We start from the raw sequence: 19,235 nt of genomic DNA, 5'->3' as shown, positions 1-19,235 counted from the left end.
GGCTGAGTTTTCATTGCCAAAGTCAATGGCCCAGTCTCACCTTAAAGCCGCCTCACCTGCTTCAGTTGGCCAACAAACATGAACTACATACGTATCCATGTGCTGTGCTGTTGCGAAGCCAAAGTTAATTAAATCCAAAATCACGTACGCATGCGCGTTGTGTGTGTGTCAGTTGGCATTTCCACTTGAAATGCCTATGGAGCAGATAGAGATGTATTTTTTAGAAGCCGGCTGCGAAACTATTTATGGTAAAATGGCATTAGAATTGGATGCATCATTGATGGGATGCGGCGAGCGTGGCTCGTTAAGTACGAGATGCAAGTGAAAGGGAACTTGTTTCGCTGCGATTTTCCACCTATGTATGTATGTATGTATGTGCATATACATTGTAAGCATATTGTTAGGCATGAGCTCAGTGTGTTAACGGGTTAACGCAGTTAATGGAACATAAATGCGAAGAGCTATATTGAGGAAGCGAATACTGCAGCGCTTGTGCACACAGGGCGCTTGGCTTCGAGTGCTGGGAGTGGGCCACAAGTGCACCTTGGTATCACACTTCAGTGCAGTGCCATGGATATGGGCACATGGGATGGGTTCTTAATCGTTTGATATACTTTTTCAAAATGACTGTGGGAATTTTAAATGGGTTCTCTGCGCGTATTATGTTGTATGACTAACAATATTTCTCGGTGTATCCTATTCGATTTACTCATAACTAGCATAACTAGCCCTTAGTGAGCAAATGGCTTGATAAGCCAGTCCAGTTGCTGACTCAAGGAATCCAATTAGCGGAAAATGATTTAATTCATGAGACGCACCAACTCCGCACGGCAACTATTTGCTAACAAGCTAGGCTTAAACGGCTACCAGTTGCAGCTACCTACTAGTGACTGGTGCACTAGTCACTAGTGACTACTTAATTCAGTTTACTTATTTACCCCAGCTCACAATGTATCATGGCCGTCACACGGTGCGTATGCTTAATGCGTTTGGCTTAACTTTGACTTGCGCTTGCCGCAAATCGGAGTTTGCTAAGCGTGTTCCATTTTGTGGGCCAGCACCAGCTTCACAGCTTTTTGTTGCTGCCCTGGTTATTGGGTATTGTCACCTGTCCGATTATTGTTTTTATTACTATTTCTATTTGGCCGCCTTGTGCGTTGGCCCGACCTTCGATCTCACTCGCTCTCGATTTGCAAGCCATTAAAATTGATATTTTTCGTAGCTGAAATTGAAATTGTATCGACACCGAAATCCAAGCTGTAAGAAATCAATTACTTTGCTATGCGTAGCCGTGCCGTGTTACTCATGGATATATATGTACATATATATATTTTTTTCGGTTGCTTGGGTTTTTTATGCCGTGAAAGTTGTTAAACCATTTAACATCACTGTTGTTGGTGCTTTGAATTTGATTTTGCTGAGCAAGATAAATTAATTATTAATGTGGCTCGAATATTTGCAGGCCATTTCACATAAACACAGAAATTATTGCTCGTTTTTTACCCTTCACTTTTTGTTGTGGCCAAGACACATAGGCCAGGAATGCGATATCATTGTTGCTGTCTTCCACTTTTTTTGTTGATTGTGAGTTCTGTGTGCGTAAATTGTTGTGGAGCTGATCGAGAGCTTGTTTAGAACTCGTAATTGCTGTTGAGGCCGAGAGTGTTTTGGGCTTGGTAGTACCATTAAAGCCTCGAGTGGGGGCTCGAAACTTCGAAACTTCGAGTCTGGACTCGGACTGGACTATTTTTGACTCCGCAATCGCCGGCTATAAACAGAATACCTTAACTTCAATTGATATGTAACTTAATTGCGATTAAATAAGGAATAAATAGTTGTAGTAGTATTTGGTGCTCGCAAGTTTACTATCAAATGCCAAAGGGTCAAACTCTTATCGCTGACTTAATACAAATAAAATATACATTTATTTGGAATATAGGCCTTATCAGTAGTACTCTTCGGCAGTCTGCCAAAAAATCCACAATCAGTTGAGTTTAAGCGTTCATTATTAGCAGTATGCTGCAACTGGGAGCTATAATTTTATTCGCGTTTATTGTCTGGAGTCCTCACGGATCCCAGGCAAAGTCCTCCGAGGAACACGTACCGACGTCAGAGTTAAGTGTTCCATTTCGAGACATCATTCCACTACTAGATTTTATGGCCTTGCACCGATCGAACTGCAGTGAAGCAGTCCATGTAAATGAAACTCTGGAAAAGCTGTCAGGGATCGAGGCCAAGCAGAAGGAAATGCAGCAGTCATTGGCATCTTTGTTGGACGGACAGCTGGAATTAAGGACTTTGAACGAGAGGGTTGCCGAATTGGTATTCCAGGTGAAAGAGTTCAAGGACACTACGGACACCCTTAAGCATTTACTGCACAGCTATTTCAATGAAACACAGGAAAGCCTGAACACCACGAAAGTACCTCCTCCATTAGCGGGTATTAAGCAGCCGAAGTTTGAGAAAATCGGATCGCACCCGTTTTACATCGAGAATAATATGAGGGTTACCTGGGATGGAGCTATAGATATGTGCCGTGCAATGGGAGGAGAACTGGCATTCGCTGAGAACGTGCTTTTGCAATTTGACGCCTTGGAGATGAAGCTGCATGGCAAATACTGCTACTGGGTAAGAATCGATGATACAGATGAGAAGTGTATCTTTGTATCCGTGGAATCCGGCAATGCAGACGAATTGAATTGGTTATTTGCTCAACCGAATGGCTTACTCGAAAATTGCCTTGACAGATATAATGGTACAATGTGCCATACATCGTGTACCGATTTGAATTACTTCATATGCGAAGCATCAACTTGAAATGTAGATGTTCTTAAAAATAAATTGTATGCTCCCCACTATTAGCTATGTATTATTATTACTTATCGCTATTATTTCAGTTTATTGCGCATTACATGGGCGATTATCATTATCATTATCAATTTGGAATCGATAAATAGCCCACAGCTGCAGATACCAATCGAATTAACGCAGTCAACTTCAAATTGCCGCTTGGAAGGCCTCATCGCGAAAAACAAAAAAAAAACCATTTACAAGTTGCCTCATTGCACGCACAGATAAATCAACACTCGACGACAATCGGCAGCACATAGAAATTAATTAATTTAATTACTTATCCAACTGAATTGCTTTGGAGTTTCGAGTCGAGTTCTCGACTTATGCTTGTGTCTTTTCCATACATTTTTGCGATTTTTTTTAATGACAATCGAGCATGAAACGTTCGATTCATTTTTTGTTCTTCTGCGCAACTCATTCAAAGTGCACTCAAAAGTTGGAAATGTGTTTTATTTTTTTTTTGTTTTTTTTATGTTTTTTTTGATTTTCCATGCGTGTTGAAAGTAAGCGTCGATCGTTCTCTTGCAATAATAAATATTTATGGATGCGCCCGTTCTGCTAAATACCTGGCTGCACTTGTTAAGCCCGGCTCGAATCGAAGATAAATAAGAATCTTAATTGATTTTAATGTGCACAGCTGCATCTGACGACTTCTGACTATTGACTGACATCCGAACAAAGATCGAGGAGGCTAGTACGGGGCCATGGGGCATAAGTGAGCTGTCGACATGCCCCCACAACACTTGACATCAAATATATTGTCTCTGGACAATGGTTAAATGTTCCAGAGCTCAATCATCGAATGATTGAGTGCCTGAGAAGCTTGCACGTGTTGCCCTATAGGATTCTTTTTGATTTCAGTAACTAGAATAATTGGCTACACACATACAACATTGCTATGCTTAAAGCAACAATACAATATCTGTTGTGTAACTTAATTAAAGTATGATTTTTAATATAAAATTGATCCATTTCATGTCTAGCAACTCCAGTTCCACCTAATATGAAGCCATCAGATTAGTGGGATATTAGTGGGCACTCCCATTAGTATGCAAATGTGGTGTAATCAAAGAGAGTTGGATAATTCCACCGACTCCAAGAACTCTTCTCCACATGGGTGCCGATTGTTACCACTTCATTAACCGCAAGAGCGGACCACCGCTTGAGGATGGACTCTCGCGCCCGATCTCTACTCCACTTCCAGCCGGTTGCAGTGCATCCGCCAGGCTGGGAAATTCCCGCTAGGCGGCGAGCGAAAGGGCGAGAGGCACGGCGGCAATGATTAATTCGACACGTCGTCATGTCGAATATGACGGAACCCATTTGGAGGCGGACATGGCCTGGCATCCAGTCCCACCACCCAGATCCCGAGAGCCGAAGCGAAATGGAGCAGCGGTTCGGGAGCCCCCAAGAGCGGCGGCGAGGCCACACTGAGAGAAGGGAACTAGTACGTCAAGCAAAATGCTACTAAACAACAGTATTTCGTTTAAAAAAAAAAAAAAATTATATATAAAAATTATTTAAAAAATTAAGAATGCATCTAAAAAAAATTTAAAATAGTTTTGTAACTAACCTTACAGCTTCAACACACTTACAAATTTATATAAATTTGTATCATTTAGTTTTAAAATGGTAATTTTCTAGCGCAATCCGAATCGGAAAATTACCCGCCTAGTTTCCGGATTCGCAATGCGTGCTTCACACATTTCGGTTTCAGTGCATAACCGGTTCCACTGCGGACCGATTCGAGCTCCAACACGGCGGGTCCCCCGCACAGCTGGGCTCAGTTTCGAACGAACTCTTGGCCGCTGCGGACGTGTGTTGGAGCCCTCGATTGGGAGGCGGATTCGAATCGTGTGTGTGGAGTGCTGTGTGTGCTCTGTGTGTGCTGTGTGTGTTGTGCTGGTGAGCGAACAACGCCGACGAGAGTGAATGTGAAACGGTGGAGCGCTGAAACGTGTCGCGCATGCGCCGTCTTCTTCACCGTTATCGTGGCTCTGTGTGTGCGGCTCTTTGTGGCTGTCGCCAGGCGAAATTGCTCAAATTGTTTGGAAAATAGTGCAAAACCCCGATAAACATTGAACACCCACATGCGGAGATGATTGGATACACTTTGTGGATAGTTTTCTTTCTTTCTTTTCGTGTGCTGCCCATCTCTTTTGCTCGCCCACAAGCGAACGATTCACCGATTCACCCTCTCTCTCATCTATGTGTGTGTGTGCTGGCTGGTGCGCTTGTATTTGTTTTCTTCTTATTTTTGGGTCCCCTTTTGGAGTTCCGAGTCTTCTTTGTCCGTTGCTTCGTCGCCGTCTTGGCTTTGCTTACGTTTTCGTTCATGAATTTAAATTATTTTCGTGTTTAATTTTTTTTCTTTTTGCCGATTTGCTGCTGCTTCTTCTTGCACAGCCTCCCATGCAACAAAAGCTGGGTTTTCTCGCAATTTTGGAGACTGCAAAAATATTTAAGAAAATCTACAAGACTAGGGCTATATAGTGTACAAAGGGAGTCTCTCCAGCAAAACATGAACTTCTAGTTACTTCAAAGCCAAAGTAATAACAAGAATTATAATGTAATTTAATATACATATCTCCAAACGAAATTATTTTTTTGTTGCTACAAAAATATAAGATTTAATAGAAATGTATTAATCTTTGCATTTCCAAAATTTGCCTTCGAGACACTAACAATTTCTTGGCATTCCTGGTTTTTGGATTGCGCCTTAGAAGCTAGTTGATCCATAGGAATTTCGGATTTATTTGATCTCTGCTCGAGCTGCGGACAACAATTTTAGAAAATAGCCGCAGAAATGTTTATTAATTAATGCGAAATGCCCGGTGGCGATGGCTAATGCTCGGTATGCCAAAGCTTGTGGCTTCCACCTTTTTGCCGCAATATAATTTTTCGTATTATACCGTAATTTCCAAGTGATTATGGCCGTTCAGTCTTCCACGCTTTCTGGACTTTCTCTCTCGCTCACTCTTTGGATCTCTTTTATATATATAATGTATATATATATATAATATTTATTTGTATTTGTGTATATACATTTTGTATGTATTTTGGATCGCCCACAACTTGAATCTGGCTTTTACCGCACAATAAGTTTTCTCCGCGCGGCCATTTAATAATAGTTTCCAAACAAACTCCAAATTGCATTGGGCGGAAAAAAGTTAATGTTCAAATGGTAAAAGGGGAAGGGGTGGAGGGGGTGGGCCTTATGACTTTGTTAGCACTAGCACTCTGCAGTTGCTGTAATGTTAATTGTTTGCAGTTGTGCAATGGCATTTTATATGCCTTGCCTGGCACATATGCACATACATATATACATATGTATGTATGTATTTATAAACGTACTTCTATGCTTTGTATCTTCAGTTTTCGGCTTCATTGCGACCATTGTCGATTATGACTAATGGAATCTGGTAGTCGTTTGTCGGCTGCGGTTTGTAAGGCCGCAGAAGGTCAATTGCTCTGTGGGTAATTCCATTTGGGGCCACCTCTTCGCCCTTTATTTTCATTTGTTTGCTTTGCCATTTAGTTGGCCATTCAGCGCACTGCATTCGATAAATGCGATTTTATTCCTTCGCCTGATTCGCCTCACTTTGTGCAATCAAATTAATTGCTCGGCATTAACGAAGCATTTCGCTATTTATTTTTGGCCCTCTGCGGTCAAGTCGATTTTGGGTTGTAAATTAAACTACAAACTGTGGTTATCAATAAGTTATTAAATGAAATGCAGACTTATACAGTCATAGTTAGTTTAATAAACTTCTTTAAAATTTAGCCAGAATCAAAACATTAATATGGTAAACATTTATGGTAGTTTAGTCGATCGTCAACGTTTTTAACGCGAATTGGAGTGAGTCGGTGTACGAAAAAATATCCAAACAAAGTGTGCGAATCTCCGCATGATTCATAGATTCATGAAAATCTAATCTTAAAGAAATCGATTGTTCTCCGTTGCAGTGCAATAGTGAAAAACCATGGAATCTCAAACCAAATGTTCGACCGCGCCGCTGTGATGAAACTCGAAATAATGCAAAATTAAGCCCATGCCCTCGAAGTCAAACCCGAAACTCAAGTGTTAGTTTACCTAATTAATTTAACAATACAAACGAGCGAATATCGTGCACCAAAATAGCGAACAACGAATAGCATACGAAATAAAAGACATTGTTTGCAATCAATATGAGTGTTCCAAGTGCGCCCCATCAGAGGGCAGAAAGCAAAAATCGAGTGCTCCGGCTCCACTTGCCCGGGGCAAACTACGGAGGAGCCCTGCTGCTGCTGCTACTGATTAGTCTCGGTCTGGAGCTGGGCTCGGTGCATTGTTATGGTGAGTACCAACTATAGCTACCACTTCCCGATATCGTTATATGGTTATATGGTTATTCAATTCAATTAGGTCCATTTGCATAGACATGGATCGTGCCGATGGGAGAAGCTTTGTTTAGCCTGGGAATGGATCCTATGCACAGATCATGGATCAGCCCAGTTCGAAAAATGAAATATAGGGTTTTTCAGCTCGTAACTCATTTTTATAGAAATTCATTGTTGGTCTTAGCCAGACATCACTCACTTTAAGTGATTCTTACTGCTGACTCAAATGCAATTGCTGCGTGGCGATTTATGTGCTGGTAACAAAATAACGACTCAGAGGCAAAGGCAAATAAACCCATCATATTTGAACCCCGTAAATACTACCTGGTCCACATTGACGTCATCCCATAGACGCCTTGCATTGGCATCGCCAGACGTGCCAAGATCTCGTGGCTTCAAAATGACCGATTAGATCCCGCCACCAGCAATTTATTATGCATAAAAAGTCTATGTATTGTGCACACACACATACACAGTGAGAAATTGTTTTGTGTTAATAGTATCTGAACTCTAACGTTGCAACTGATATAGAATAGAATTTCATTCAGCATTTTCGAGCCATAAATCCGCTCAGTATCCGTCTTTCGAAGCTATAGATTCCACGATGTCTGACGGCACTGGTCACGTACCACCTGTGGATATGCAGTGGCTGGGGCGTGGGGGGCGTGGCACTCAACACTCGACACTCGATGCGAGTCAAATGTCAACGCACGATCAACTGGCTTCCTCTCGATTTTGCATTTGTATCTAATTTCTCACCCCGACTTGCATTGTTGTGGCTCTGCTATTTTGCTTATGCATTGATTTACGATCGGCCACCCAGTTTAGCATTTTTATTTTAAAATAGCGTAATCAAATTACTGCCAACACACGTGAAATGTATCCGTATCCCATTGTGTTGGCCAGCCACGCCCCCCGCGGTGCGCCCTCTTCCTGGTCGAAAGATCGACGGCTTTTGTGATCTACGAGCTCGATCTCGTATTTTGGATCGCCGATCGCAGCAGGTGGCTTTGGGGAAGTCGAACAATTAATTCGCCTCGCCAAATAATTTGTTTCATTTTGTTTTCTTTCCATCGAATTTATTAGCATTCGCGAAGGCCTATTGTTGCTTCAGTCTCGATTGATTATTTTGATTTGCTATATCAAATTAACAAATATGGCAGAAATGCTAAAAAATGCTGCTAAGGAGGCTTTTGATATTCAGGAAAAAGCTTTTTAATCTAATTCCTGACATCTGACATAGATTTTGTGGCAGAAGCACTGCGATTGCCTAACTTTTTACCTTTTAAGGAATTCCATCAAGAAACAACACATTTCTTTGCTAATTAAATTGCTTTAAATTCAGTTAAAATGTTTAAGCGACTATTATTTATAAATTCCTTTATATGTAGTTCCCCACTTCGCTCTAAAATCACCTTGCCTATTTAGCACTTATTCTTCAGAATCGCAACCATCAATTAAGAGGTGATCAAAACCCCCATTTATTAATATCACTCGTTTGGTATTGATCATCATTTGGACTTTTGAATTGAGCGCTTATTCATACGTATTAGCGAAAATGTCCAATACTAGAGTTTTTAATTAGGCAAATGGTATTTTGATTAACGAAAATATTTATTAATATCACTCGTTTGGTATTGATCATCATTTGGACTTTTGAATTGAGCGCTTATTCATACGTATTAGCGAAAATGTCCAATACTAGAGTTTTTAATTAGGACTTTTGGACTTTTGAATTGAGCGCTTATTCATACGTATTAGCGAAAATGTCCAATACTAGAGTTTTTAATTAGGCAAATGGTATTTTGATTAACGAAAATATTTATTAATATCACTCGTTTGGTATTGATCATCATTTGGACTTTTGAATTGAGCGCTTATTCATACGTATTAGCGAAAATGTCCAATACTAGAGTTTTTAATTAGGCAAATGGTATTTTGATTAACGAAAAAGCTAGTCAACCAACTGAATCATTAACATCGTGTAAGCTGAACTGAACGCACGTATATATTCGGCAAGTGTTTCAATAGAACTTCGATTTAGGAATGACTGCATTCTTTGCGAATCGCAACTCTTAATTAAGCCGCTAGAGATAAAATAAATTCTTTGGCATTCATTAGTACTGAAGTTGAGCGGGGCGAGAACTCGCACGGGAATGTAAAATTAAATTAAGTCATGTGCGCATTTTTATATGCCTTCAAATTTGGCAACCAATTAACAGCTAACAAATAGATGTCACTGTCTACATTCATTATTTTGTAAATCGCCATAATAAGTCTTAGTTTTGAGTAAAGCGAAAGTTATTCTGTAAAAACTTCCAAACGTTTGAACTCTTTTCTCAGAACAAAGTCTTAGCAATAAACGTTTTTTCTATTTTAATGATACCACCTTAGAAAGCATGATGCATAGAAATCATTTTCAAGTAGGCGTTTTAACATACTGAAAAGTATAAACTAAAATAACTAATGAAGAGAAAGCGAATTGCTAGTCGATTGTTCAACATTTTTCTATTGGCGGTTCTGTGCTATCTAATATTTACTTCCCTTTCCGCTCGGAATAAAGCCATTAGTATAAGCGAAGTGCCCCAGATCTACATCAATGAGGAAGATGAACTATTTGTCAACACCACGGGATGTCGAATAAGTTCGACGAAGCCACTTTCGCTTTTTGCCCTGCCCTTCATGGAACCCATTGAACCCATTGTATGTAGAATGGAGCAGCTACTGATTGCCGAGACAATTGGAGACAGGAATTACTTGGTGCGAAACATATCGAAGCTTGGAATGCTCTCGTGGAGGCAAGTCTCCTGCATTTATCGGCAGTTTTTGAGAGTCGATGACGCACACAACAAGTATATATCCTTGAGGTTTTTCAAGCTAAGCGATGAAACGCGACACCTTGAGGTGGGCACTGGTCTGCAATACATTCGCACTTGGTGCTGGGTGGACTTTGGCAGGATCATTTTCCACGACGTTCTCTTTTTCCTGCCACCGCCGCCACAGGCTACGAACAGATCTACAGAACTTCAGAAGCGAAAGCTGTCCGTGATGATCCTGGGAGTCGATTCCATTTCCCACATGCACTACATGCGATACTTTCACCGCGTGGCCGACTTCATCGAGCACCTGCCCCACACCGAATTCTGGGGCTATAATCGCGTTGCCTTGAACACATATCCCAACTTGATGCCTTTAGTAAGCGGACTAAGTGTTTCGGAGATGGAGGCGTCTTGCTACACGGGCGAATCGAACTTTGACAAGTGTAACTTCTTGTGGAATGAATTCAAGAGGGCAGGATACAGCACAATTTTTGCGGAGGACACGGATACCGCAGGGCTGTTTACCTACAGAAAGAGGGGCTTCAAGAAGGAGCCCACCGATATCTACATGCGTCCTCTGATGACTGAGATCGAAGCTCATTCGTTATACCGCACCAAATTCGATCTAAAGTGCACAGGTCATCGTCTCTATGGAGAGTTTTACTATGAATTCGTCACGAAGCTGATTCCACACGTGGAACGACAGTTATCCTTCTCATTTTTGTGGAATATGCACGGCATACACGACGTCTTTCAGTACGCCAAGTTTGTGGATAAGGACTACCTGAGTATATTGACCAGGCTGCGCGAAAGAGGAGTAATGGAGAACACGCTGATCCTGTTTATGGGCGATCACGGCTTGAGATTCGATAGATTTGCACGAACTGCTCCGGGACAACATGAAATGTCACAGCCGCTCTTGATTGCCATTTACCCCGAATGGTTAAAACGGAGATTTCCCCTCGCCATGTCGAACTTTGAACGGAACGCCAGAAGTCTCATTACCACATTTGATCTGCACAAAACCATCGAGGATGTGATCCATCTAGATCGGCTCACCGATGCCAATATGAGGAATAGAACGCTTAATTTGGTGAACGGGCGCGGGATCAGTCTGTTTTTACCCATTCCCCAGAACAGAAACTGTCAAACCGCTGAGATACCGCAACACTACTGCCTCTGCAACAAACTAACCTCGGTATCCACCCACGAAAGTGCCGTTCAAGAGGCTGCCAGTTTCGCGGTGGACAGGATCAATGAGCTCATCAAGCCATATCCGCAGTGTAGGGTTCTAAGCCTGGAAGCAGTTCGCGCCGCCTATCGCGCCAAAGACGACTATCGGGGAGACTACAGGCTGTCGCAGATTATGGTCCGCCTGAAAACGACTCCCGGCGAGGGAAACTTCGATGCCACCGTTCTTATAACCATGCTTAATGGTGAGAGGAAGGATATGCAGCTTGGTGGTCCTGTGACCAGGACAGATAGATACGTCAATCAGGCCTACTGCGTTCAAAACTATCGCGTTGAAATGTACTGCTATTGCTTATGAACAATTACACATTGTAAATATAGACTTGATATTTTTGTTAAATGAGTTACTTTTTACAAAATTTTGACTAGCTCACTCCCAGCTTTAACTTTTGGTAGATTATCATTAGTATGATACTCTGCATGTTTTTTTTTTTAAAACTCATTAAGCAATGCCACGTGAAAAAAATCAGCGTCTTTTGTTTAAACGGCAAAAGTCACGCACGAAGCGAGATGAAAGTGAATTTTGCGACGTACCGGACTCGTATGAATCAAAAGACTTAGGAAACGAACGCGAAACAGCTGACGAAATTGAAGAGCGACTCACAGAAAGTACAATGCGACAATTGATGGCGCCGACAGAGTTGGGCACAAAAAACCAGTAGTTTTTATATAGTATGTGAATATCTAGTTTTTTTTTAGGGGAATCCGTGATGTCGTGCATGTTTTTACAAAAAGAAAAAAGGAAAACAAATAAAGGCAGCTTATGTGTGGAAGTTTTTTCAGCGTGCAGGTGTTGGTTTGTGATTCTTTTTTTTTTTTGTACCAACATTCCGTTCGCCGCCAACGCAGAGTGTTTGTGTACATATAGCTATATATATATGTATATATATAGCTGATCGGAGTCAGCTGAGGCTTCCTCTCTCTGAATCTCCTCAGCTGGCTACGTTTTTGGTTAACCGGATCTGATTCTGTTTGCCATCTCAGACCTGGAAATTAATGCTGTTTGTTGCCTTCGCTGTTGCTAGCTAGCCATCCATCACTCACTCACTCACTGGCTCTCGAAAATGGTACGAAATATATTCATGACTTGTAGCTGTAGCTGCCAACGTCAAATATCTGCCATGGTTTGCTCACAATGAAGACGGCTAAATAATACACAAATCCGGCAAAACAAACCATCTTTTTCTGTCCAGCACGGATCTTTGGTCGAATTCAAAGGTGATGCCGTAACAGAAGCTGTATTAAAAACAATAGAACAAATAAACTGGTTTAAATGTCTAATATGGGTATGGGTATACCATCTAAACACTTTTTAGAATGTTGGGCATGTTTTCTTTTTGGGCTGCGGGCATTGGCTTGTTAATTTGAAAACTGGTTTCTCGTAAATCTTCCCCCATTCCCCTCACAATTGTTCGCAAATAAACCATAATTATAACGTTTAGCGTCAGAACAATTACGCCTTGCAGATTTTTATCACTTAAAGGTGTCTTCTGTTTAACGAATATTTATTTTTACAACTCGCGTTCTTTTTTTTCTGTGAATCATGCACAAAGTCGGCATTCAAAAGGTGGAATTATTAATTGAGCTTGGCAAAGTAAAAAGATGCGGTTAATTGGGGTTTGTTTGTTGTGTTTGCGGAATTGAATAGTATATATTAACCACATCCCTCAAGTGTTTAAACTAAACCCTGCTTGGACCCATATTTTTTAACTTAATGTAATTTTCCTAATTGCCGAACACAAATGGGAATTCTTTACAAAAGTCCGGGTGTGGCGATTAGTCGAATTCGATTAAAATTCATATGATATTGTGTTGTAATTAGTTTTTATGATGACAAGTTGAATGTAGATAATTTCTCGAAATTGCTTAGCAACTTGTTAGAACCATTAGATTGTTGAAATCTAGGCAAATTGGCGCCATTCCTCAAGTCCAGCCATTTGTGCCATTGGCTGCGATTCAATCTCCGCCATCTAAACCTCAAGTCAATCAATTTTCCAGTCAATTAAAACCAAACTAAATCAACCAAAAACAGTGTCTAATATCACAATCTAAAATTTATCGGATCACTTTGACTTTGCTGAAAACCGGCTACTGTCCGCAGACAACTTTATGCGTAAATTATTTATCTAATATAAAGTGAACATTTAAGGCATTTTCCGAACCAAACTAGCTCAAATTAATGCGTCACTTGCGGGCATAAAACTGAATTAAATTACGCAAATAAATGCTAAATAATTAGAAAAGTCGTAACACCTTGGTTCTATTGCTGAAAACTGCGAATTGTACTGAATAAGATATGTGGGTTAAGGTTTTGCTAAGATTTTGGAAGCCAACATCATATGCGCTTAGTTGAAAGAGCTGTTTTCCGATTGCATGTTAATAGAAACTAGTTTAATAAAATTATGACCTCAGCTATGGGTTAAATAGGTAATAAAACAGAACGACTGTTCTACGCTCCCACACTTAAGTAGATTAAATGTAATTGCTTTACGCCAGTAAACCTTAACATGTGTCACCTGTGTTCCTATCTTTCAGAGAAAATGTATAGCCAGACCGAGAAACAGCGCTACGATGGCTGGTACAACAACCTGGCCCATCCCGACTGGGGATCCGTGGGTAAGTGGACAGACTGGAATTTCCGCCACTCCGTTGACAACTTTCGAAAAAGGGTGTAATTAGAATCAGTTGACTTTGATTTGCATATCGATCGGATTGCAATCACCATATTGGCCAGCTGTGTGAAGGCTAACCCTTGCCCGCTGTCCATTGTATTCCAGATAGCCACCTGGTGCGAAAGGCGCCGCCCTCCTATTCGGATGGCGTTTACGCAATGGCAGGTGCCAACCGACCCTCGACCCGCCGGCTCAGTCGGCTGTTTATGCGGGGAAAGGACGGCCTGGGGTCGAAGTTCAACCGTACTGCGCTGCTCGCCTTCTTCGGCCAGCTGGTGGCCAACGAGATCGTAATGGCCTCGGAGTCCGGCTGCCCCATTGAGATGCACCGCATCGAGATCGAGAAGTGCGACGAGATGTACGACCGGGAGTGCCGCGGCGACAAGTACATACCCTTCCATCGGGCGGCCTACGATCGGGACACCGGACAGAGTCCGAATGCGCCGAGGGAGCAGGTGGGTTACGGGTTACCATCGGATGGGTCTGAACGCCACTACTGAAATCATACTCCGCAGATAAATCAAATGACTGCTTGGATTGATGGCAGTTTCATTTACAGCACCTCCGAGGCCTGGCTCAACGCCATGCGCTCCTTCCACAATGGCACCCTGCTCACCGAGAAGGACGGCAAGCTTCCGGTGCGGAACACCATGCGGGTGCCGCTCTTCAACAACCCGGTGCCGAGTGTCATGAAGATGCTCAGTCCGGAGCGGCTGTTCCGTGAGTCTTAAATGGGTTATCAGTTGTCAGTGCAATGTAAACTGTCTCCATTTGTTTGCAGTTCTTGGCGATCCTCGCACCAATCAGAATCCTGCGATCCTCTCCTTCGCCATTCTCTTCCTGCGCTGGCACAACACCCTGGCCCAGCGGATCAAGCGGGTGCATCCGGATTGGAGTGACGAGGACATCTATCAGCGGGCACGCCACACGGTGATTGCCAGTCTGCAGAATGTGATAGTCTACGAGTACCTGCCCGCCTTCCTGGGCACCTCGCTGCCACCGTACGAGGGCTACAGACAGGACATACATCCTGGCATTGGCCACATCTTCCAGGCGGCTGCCTTTCGCTTTGGCCACACGATGATACCGCCCGGCATTTACAGGCGGGATGGTCAGTGCAACTTTAAGGAAACGCCCATGGGTTACCCGGCGGTCCGACTCTGCTCCACTTGGTGGGACTCCAGCGTGAGTTTTGGTTATCTGGATTTGGAATTGTTGACTAAGGAATCTACTTTTCAGGGATTATTTGCCGACACCAGCGTGGAGGAGGTACTGATGGGCCTGGCCTCGCAAATATCCGAACGTGAGGATCCGGTGCTCTGCTCAGATGTGCGGGACAAACTGTTCGGACCCATGGAATTCACACGACGGGATCTGGGTGCCCTCAACATAATGCGAGGGCGGGACAATGGTCTGCCGGATTACAACACTGCGAGGGAGTCTTATGGACTGAAAAGGCACAAGACCTGGACGGACATCAATCCTCCGTTGTTCGAGACGCAGCCAGAGCTCTTGGAGTGAGTAGAAATCTGTTTGATAGCATTTTATTTAATCGACTAACCAATCTTTATCAGCATGCTGAAGGAGGCGTACGATAACCAGCTGGACGATGTGGATGTCTATGTGGGTGGCATGCTGGAATCCTACGGTCAGCCGGGCGAGTTCTTTACGGCCGTAATCAAGGAGCAGTTCCAGCGACTGCGAGATGCCGATCGATTTTGGTTCGAGAACGAGCGCAATGGGATATTCACACCTGAGGAGATCGCGGAGCTGCGCAAGATCACCCTGTGGGACATCATAGTGAACAGCACGGATGTGAGGGAGGATGAGATCCAAAAGGATGTGTTCATGTGGCGCACTGGGGATCCGTGTCCGCAGCCAATGCAGCTGAATGCCACCGAACTGGAGCCCTGCACTTACTTGGAGGGCTACGACTACTTCTCCGGCTCGGAGCTGATGTTCATCTACGTGTGCGTCTTCCTTGGATTTGTGCCCATCTTGTGCGCCGGAGCCGGTTACTGTGTGGTCAAGCTGCAGAACAGCAAGCGCCGTCGACTGAAGATCCGCCAGGAGGCACTGAGGGCACCGCAGCACAAGGGATCCGTGGACAAGATGCTGGCCAGGGAGTGGCTGCACGCCAACCACAAGAGACTGGTGACGGTTAAATTCGGCCCAGAGGCGGCCATCTACACGGTGGACAGGAAGGGCGAGAAGCTGCGCACCTTCAGTCTGAAGCACATCGACGTGGTCAGTGTGGAGGAGTCGGCCACGAATCACATCAAGAAGAAGCCCTACATCCTGCTGCGTGTGCCCAGCGATCATGATCTGGTGCTAGAGCTGGAATCATACGGAGCACGCCGGAAGTTTGTCAAGAAGCTGGAGGATTTCCTGCTGCTCCACAAGAAGGAGATGACTTTGATGGAGGTCAACAGGGACATTATGTTGGCGCGGGCGGAGACACGGGAGCGGCGCCAAAAGCGACTGGAGTACTTCTTCCGCGAGGCTTACGCCCTGACCTTTGGCCTGAGACCCGGAGAACGACGAAGGCGTTCGGATGCCTCCAGTGATGGCGAGGTAATGACCGTGATGCGGACCAGTCTCTCCAAGGCGGAATTCGCCGCCGCCTTGGGCATGAAACCGAATGATATGTTTGTGCGCAAGATGTTCAACATTGTGGACAAGGATCAGGATGGCAGGATCAGCTTCCAGGAGTTCCTGGAGACCGTAGTCCTCTTCTCCCGCGGCAAAACGGACGACAAGCTTCGCATAATCTTCGATATGTGTGATAATGATAGGAATGGAGTCATCGACAAGGGCGAGCTAAGCGAGATGATGCGATCGCTGGTGGAGATTGCAAGGACGACGAGCCTGGGTGACGACCAGGTCACGGAGCTGATCGACGGCATGTTCCAGGACGTGGGGCTCGAGCACAAGAACCACCTGACCTACCAGGACTTCAAACTGATGATGAAGGAGTACAAGGGTGACTTTGTGGCCATCGGGCTGGACTGCAAGGGGGCCAAGCAAAACTTCCTGGACCCCTCGACGAACGTGGCCCGGATGACGTCATTCAACATCGAGCCGATGCAGGACAAGCCACGGCACTGGTTGCTAGCCAAGTGGGATGCCTACATCACGTTCCTCGAGGAGAACCGGCAGAACATCTTCTACCTGTTCCTCTTCTACGTGGTCACCATAGTGCTGTTCGTTGAGCGCTTCATCCACTACTCGTTCATGGCGGAGCACACCGATCTGCGGCACATCATGGGCGTGGGCATTGCCATTACCAGGGGATCCGCCGCATCGCTGTCCTTCTGCTACTCGCTGCTGCTGCTGACCATGTCCCGCAATCTGATCACCAAGCTGAAGGAGTTCCCCATCCAGCAGTACATTCCCCTGGACTCGCACATCCAGTTCCACAAGATTGCCGCCTGCACGGCGCTCTTCTTTTCCGTGCTGCACACGGTGGGCCACATCGTGAACTTCTATCACGTGTCCACCCAATCGCACGAGAACCTGCGCTGCCTGACCCGCGAGGTGCACTTCGCCTCCGACTACAAGCCGGATATCACCTTCTGGCTCTTCCAGACAGTCACCGGCACCACAGGCGTCATGCTGTTCATCATCATGTGCATCATCTTCGTGTTCGCCCATCCCACGATCCGGAAGAAGGCCTACAACTTCTTCTGGAACATGCACACCCTGTACATTGGATTGTATCTCCTGAGTCTGATCCACGGACTGGCCCGACTGACTGGACCACCACGCTTCTGGATGTTCTTCCTCGGTCCCGGAATCGTGTACACGCTGGACAAGATCGTCTCGCTGCGCACCAAGTACATGGCCCTGGACGTGATCGACACGGATCTGCTGCCCTCGGACGTGATCAAGGTCAAGTTCTATCGGCCACCGAATCTAAAGTACCTCTCCGGCCAATGGGTGAGGTTGTCCTGCACCGCCTTCCGGCCGCACGAGATGCACAGCTTCACGCTGACCTCGGCGCCGCACGAGAACTACCTCAGCTGCCACATCAAGGCGCAGGGTCCGTGGACGTGGAAGCTGCGCAACTACTTCGATCCCTGCAACTACAATCCGGAGGACCAGCCGAAGATCCGCATCGAGGGACCCTTCGGTGGTGGCAACCAGGACTGGTACAAGTTCGAGGTGGCCGTGATGGTGGGTGGCGGCATTGGGGTCACGCCGTACGCCTCCATTCTCAACGATCTGGTCTTCGGCACCAGTACCAATCGATACTCGGGCGTGGCCTGCAAGAAGGTGTACTTCCTGTGGATCTGCCCATCGCACAAGCACTTTGAGTGGTTCATCGACGTCCTGCGCGACGTGGAGAAGAAGGATGTGACCAACGTGCTGGAGATACACATATTCATCACGCAGTTCTTCCACAAGTTCGATCTGCGCACGACAATGCTGGTATGTGCTTACAACCGATAGTGATTGAAGTATTTACCTAAATAGTTATTCCTGCTTTCAGTACATCTGTGAGAACCACTTCCAGCGCCTGTCGAAGACCTCGATATTCACGGGTCTCAAGGCGGTGAACCACTTTGGTCGACCAGATATGTCCAGCTTCTTGAAGTTCGTTCAGAAGAAGCACTCATACGTGAGTACTTGGGCTTGTGCTTCCCTCTGAAGGAAATCACATTGATAATATTTCATTGCAGGTCTCCAAGATAGGAGTCTTCTCCTGCGGTCCTCGTCCGCTGACCAAGAGCGTGATGTCTGCCTGTGATGAAGTGAACAAGACGCGCAAGCTGCCCTATTTCATTCACCACTTTGAGAACTTTGGATAGATCAGCTCCATTGGCTGTATCCAATCTTTCACCTGCCAGCTTCCCTGTCTTTCCCCCTCAAAAGAAAGCGAGTTCTATCCGTAAGATTCATTCATTAGTTCTAGCGAATTCGGCTGCTCAAACATACAACTTAAAATGTCCTTAATCGTAGGCTAATCGTACAATCATAATTTAGTCAAGTTTTGCTTAGTGCGTTAAGAAAATGTATTCCATTGTAACAAAATCACTGCAATCATAGCGAGAACAACAAAAAGGCCTCTACTTATATATGTGTATGTATGTATATGTGTATTTATTGAAAATATGATTTGTTATCAGTTTTTGTAAACCGTTCACATTATTTATTAAAAATTTTACAATTATCTATATACGTAAAAGAGGAACTGTGTTTTTATGAGGGGTTAAAAGCGGTAACAAAGTGATAAATCTTAATAAATATTAATGATGAT

The 19,235-nt window shown here is 44.4% G+C and overlaps 3 protein-coding genes across 3 annotated transcripts; all 3 read left to right on the top strand.

The window, feature by feature from the left end:
• Nucleotides 1–2,016: 2,016 nt before the first annotated feature.
• Nucleotides 2,017–4,098, top strand: LOC122611842. The gene is made up of 2 exons (XM_043785189.1): nt 2,017–2,628; nt 4,003–4,098. The coding sequence occupies exons 1-2, from the start codon at nt 2,017–2,019 to the stop codon at nt 4,096–4,098; spliced, it is 708 nt and encodes a 235-aa protein (XP_043641124.1).
• A 549-nt stretch (nt 4,099–4,647) lies between these two features.
• On the top strand, nt 4,648–19,156 carry LOC122622244 (dual oxidase-like). Its single transcript, XM_043800564.1, has 10 exons — nt 4,648–4,758; nt 6,820–7,189; nt 13,839–13,919; nt 14,081–14,430; nt 14,491–14,695; nt 14,757–15,160; nt 15,215–15,492; nt 15,550–18,406; nt 18,468–18,596; nt 18,658–19,156. The coding sequence occupies exons 2-10, from the start codon at nt 7,042–7,044 to the stop codon at nt 18,784–18,786; spliced, it is 4,581 nt and encodes a 1,526-aa protein (XP_043656499.1). The 5' UTR covers nt 4,648–4,758; nt 6,820–7,041; the 3' UTR covers nt 18,787–19,156.
• Nucleotides 9,696–11,601, top strand: LOC122622250. Its single transcript, XM_043800573.1, has one exon. It carries the CDS (start codon nt 9,700–9,702, stop codon nt 11,599–11,601), a length of 1,902 nt encoding a protein of 633 aa, XP_043656508.1. The 5' UTR covers nt 9,696–9,699.
• Nucleotides 19,157–19,235: the final 79 nt, after the last annotated feature.

This window comes from Drosophila teissieri, chromosome 2L, assembly GCF_016746235.2.
Source record: "Drosophila teissieri strain GT53w chromosome 2L, Prin_Dtei_1.1, whole genome shotgun sequence".
Lineage (NCBI taxonomy): Eukaryota > Metazoa > Arthropoda > Insecta > Diptera > Drosophilidae > Drosophila > Drosophila teissieri.
Note: the sequence above shows the minus strand (reverse complement) of the source record. Positions and strands in the feature narration are given on the sequence as shown.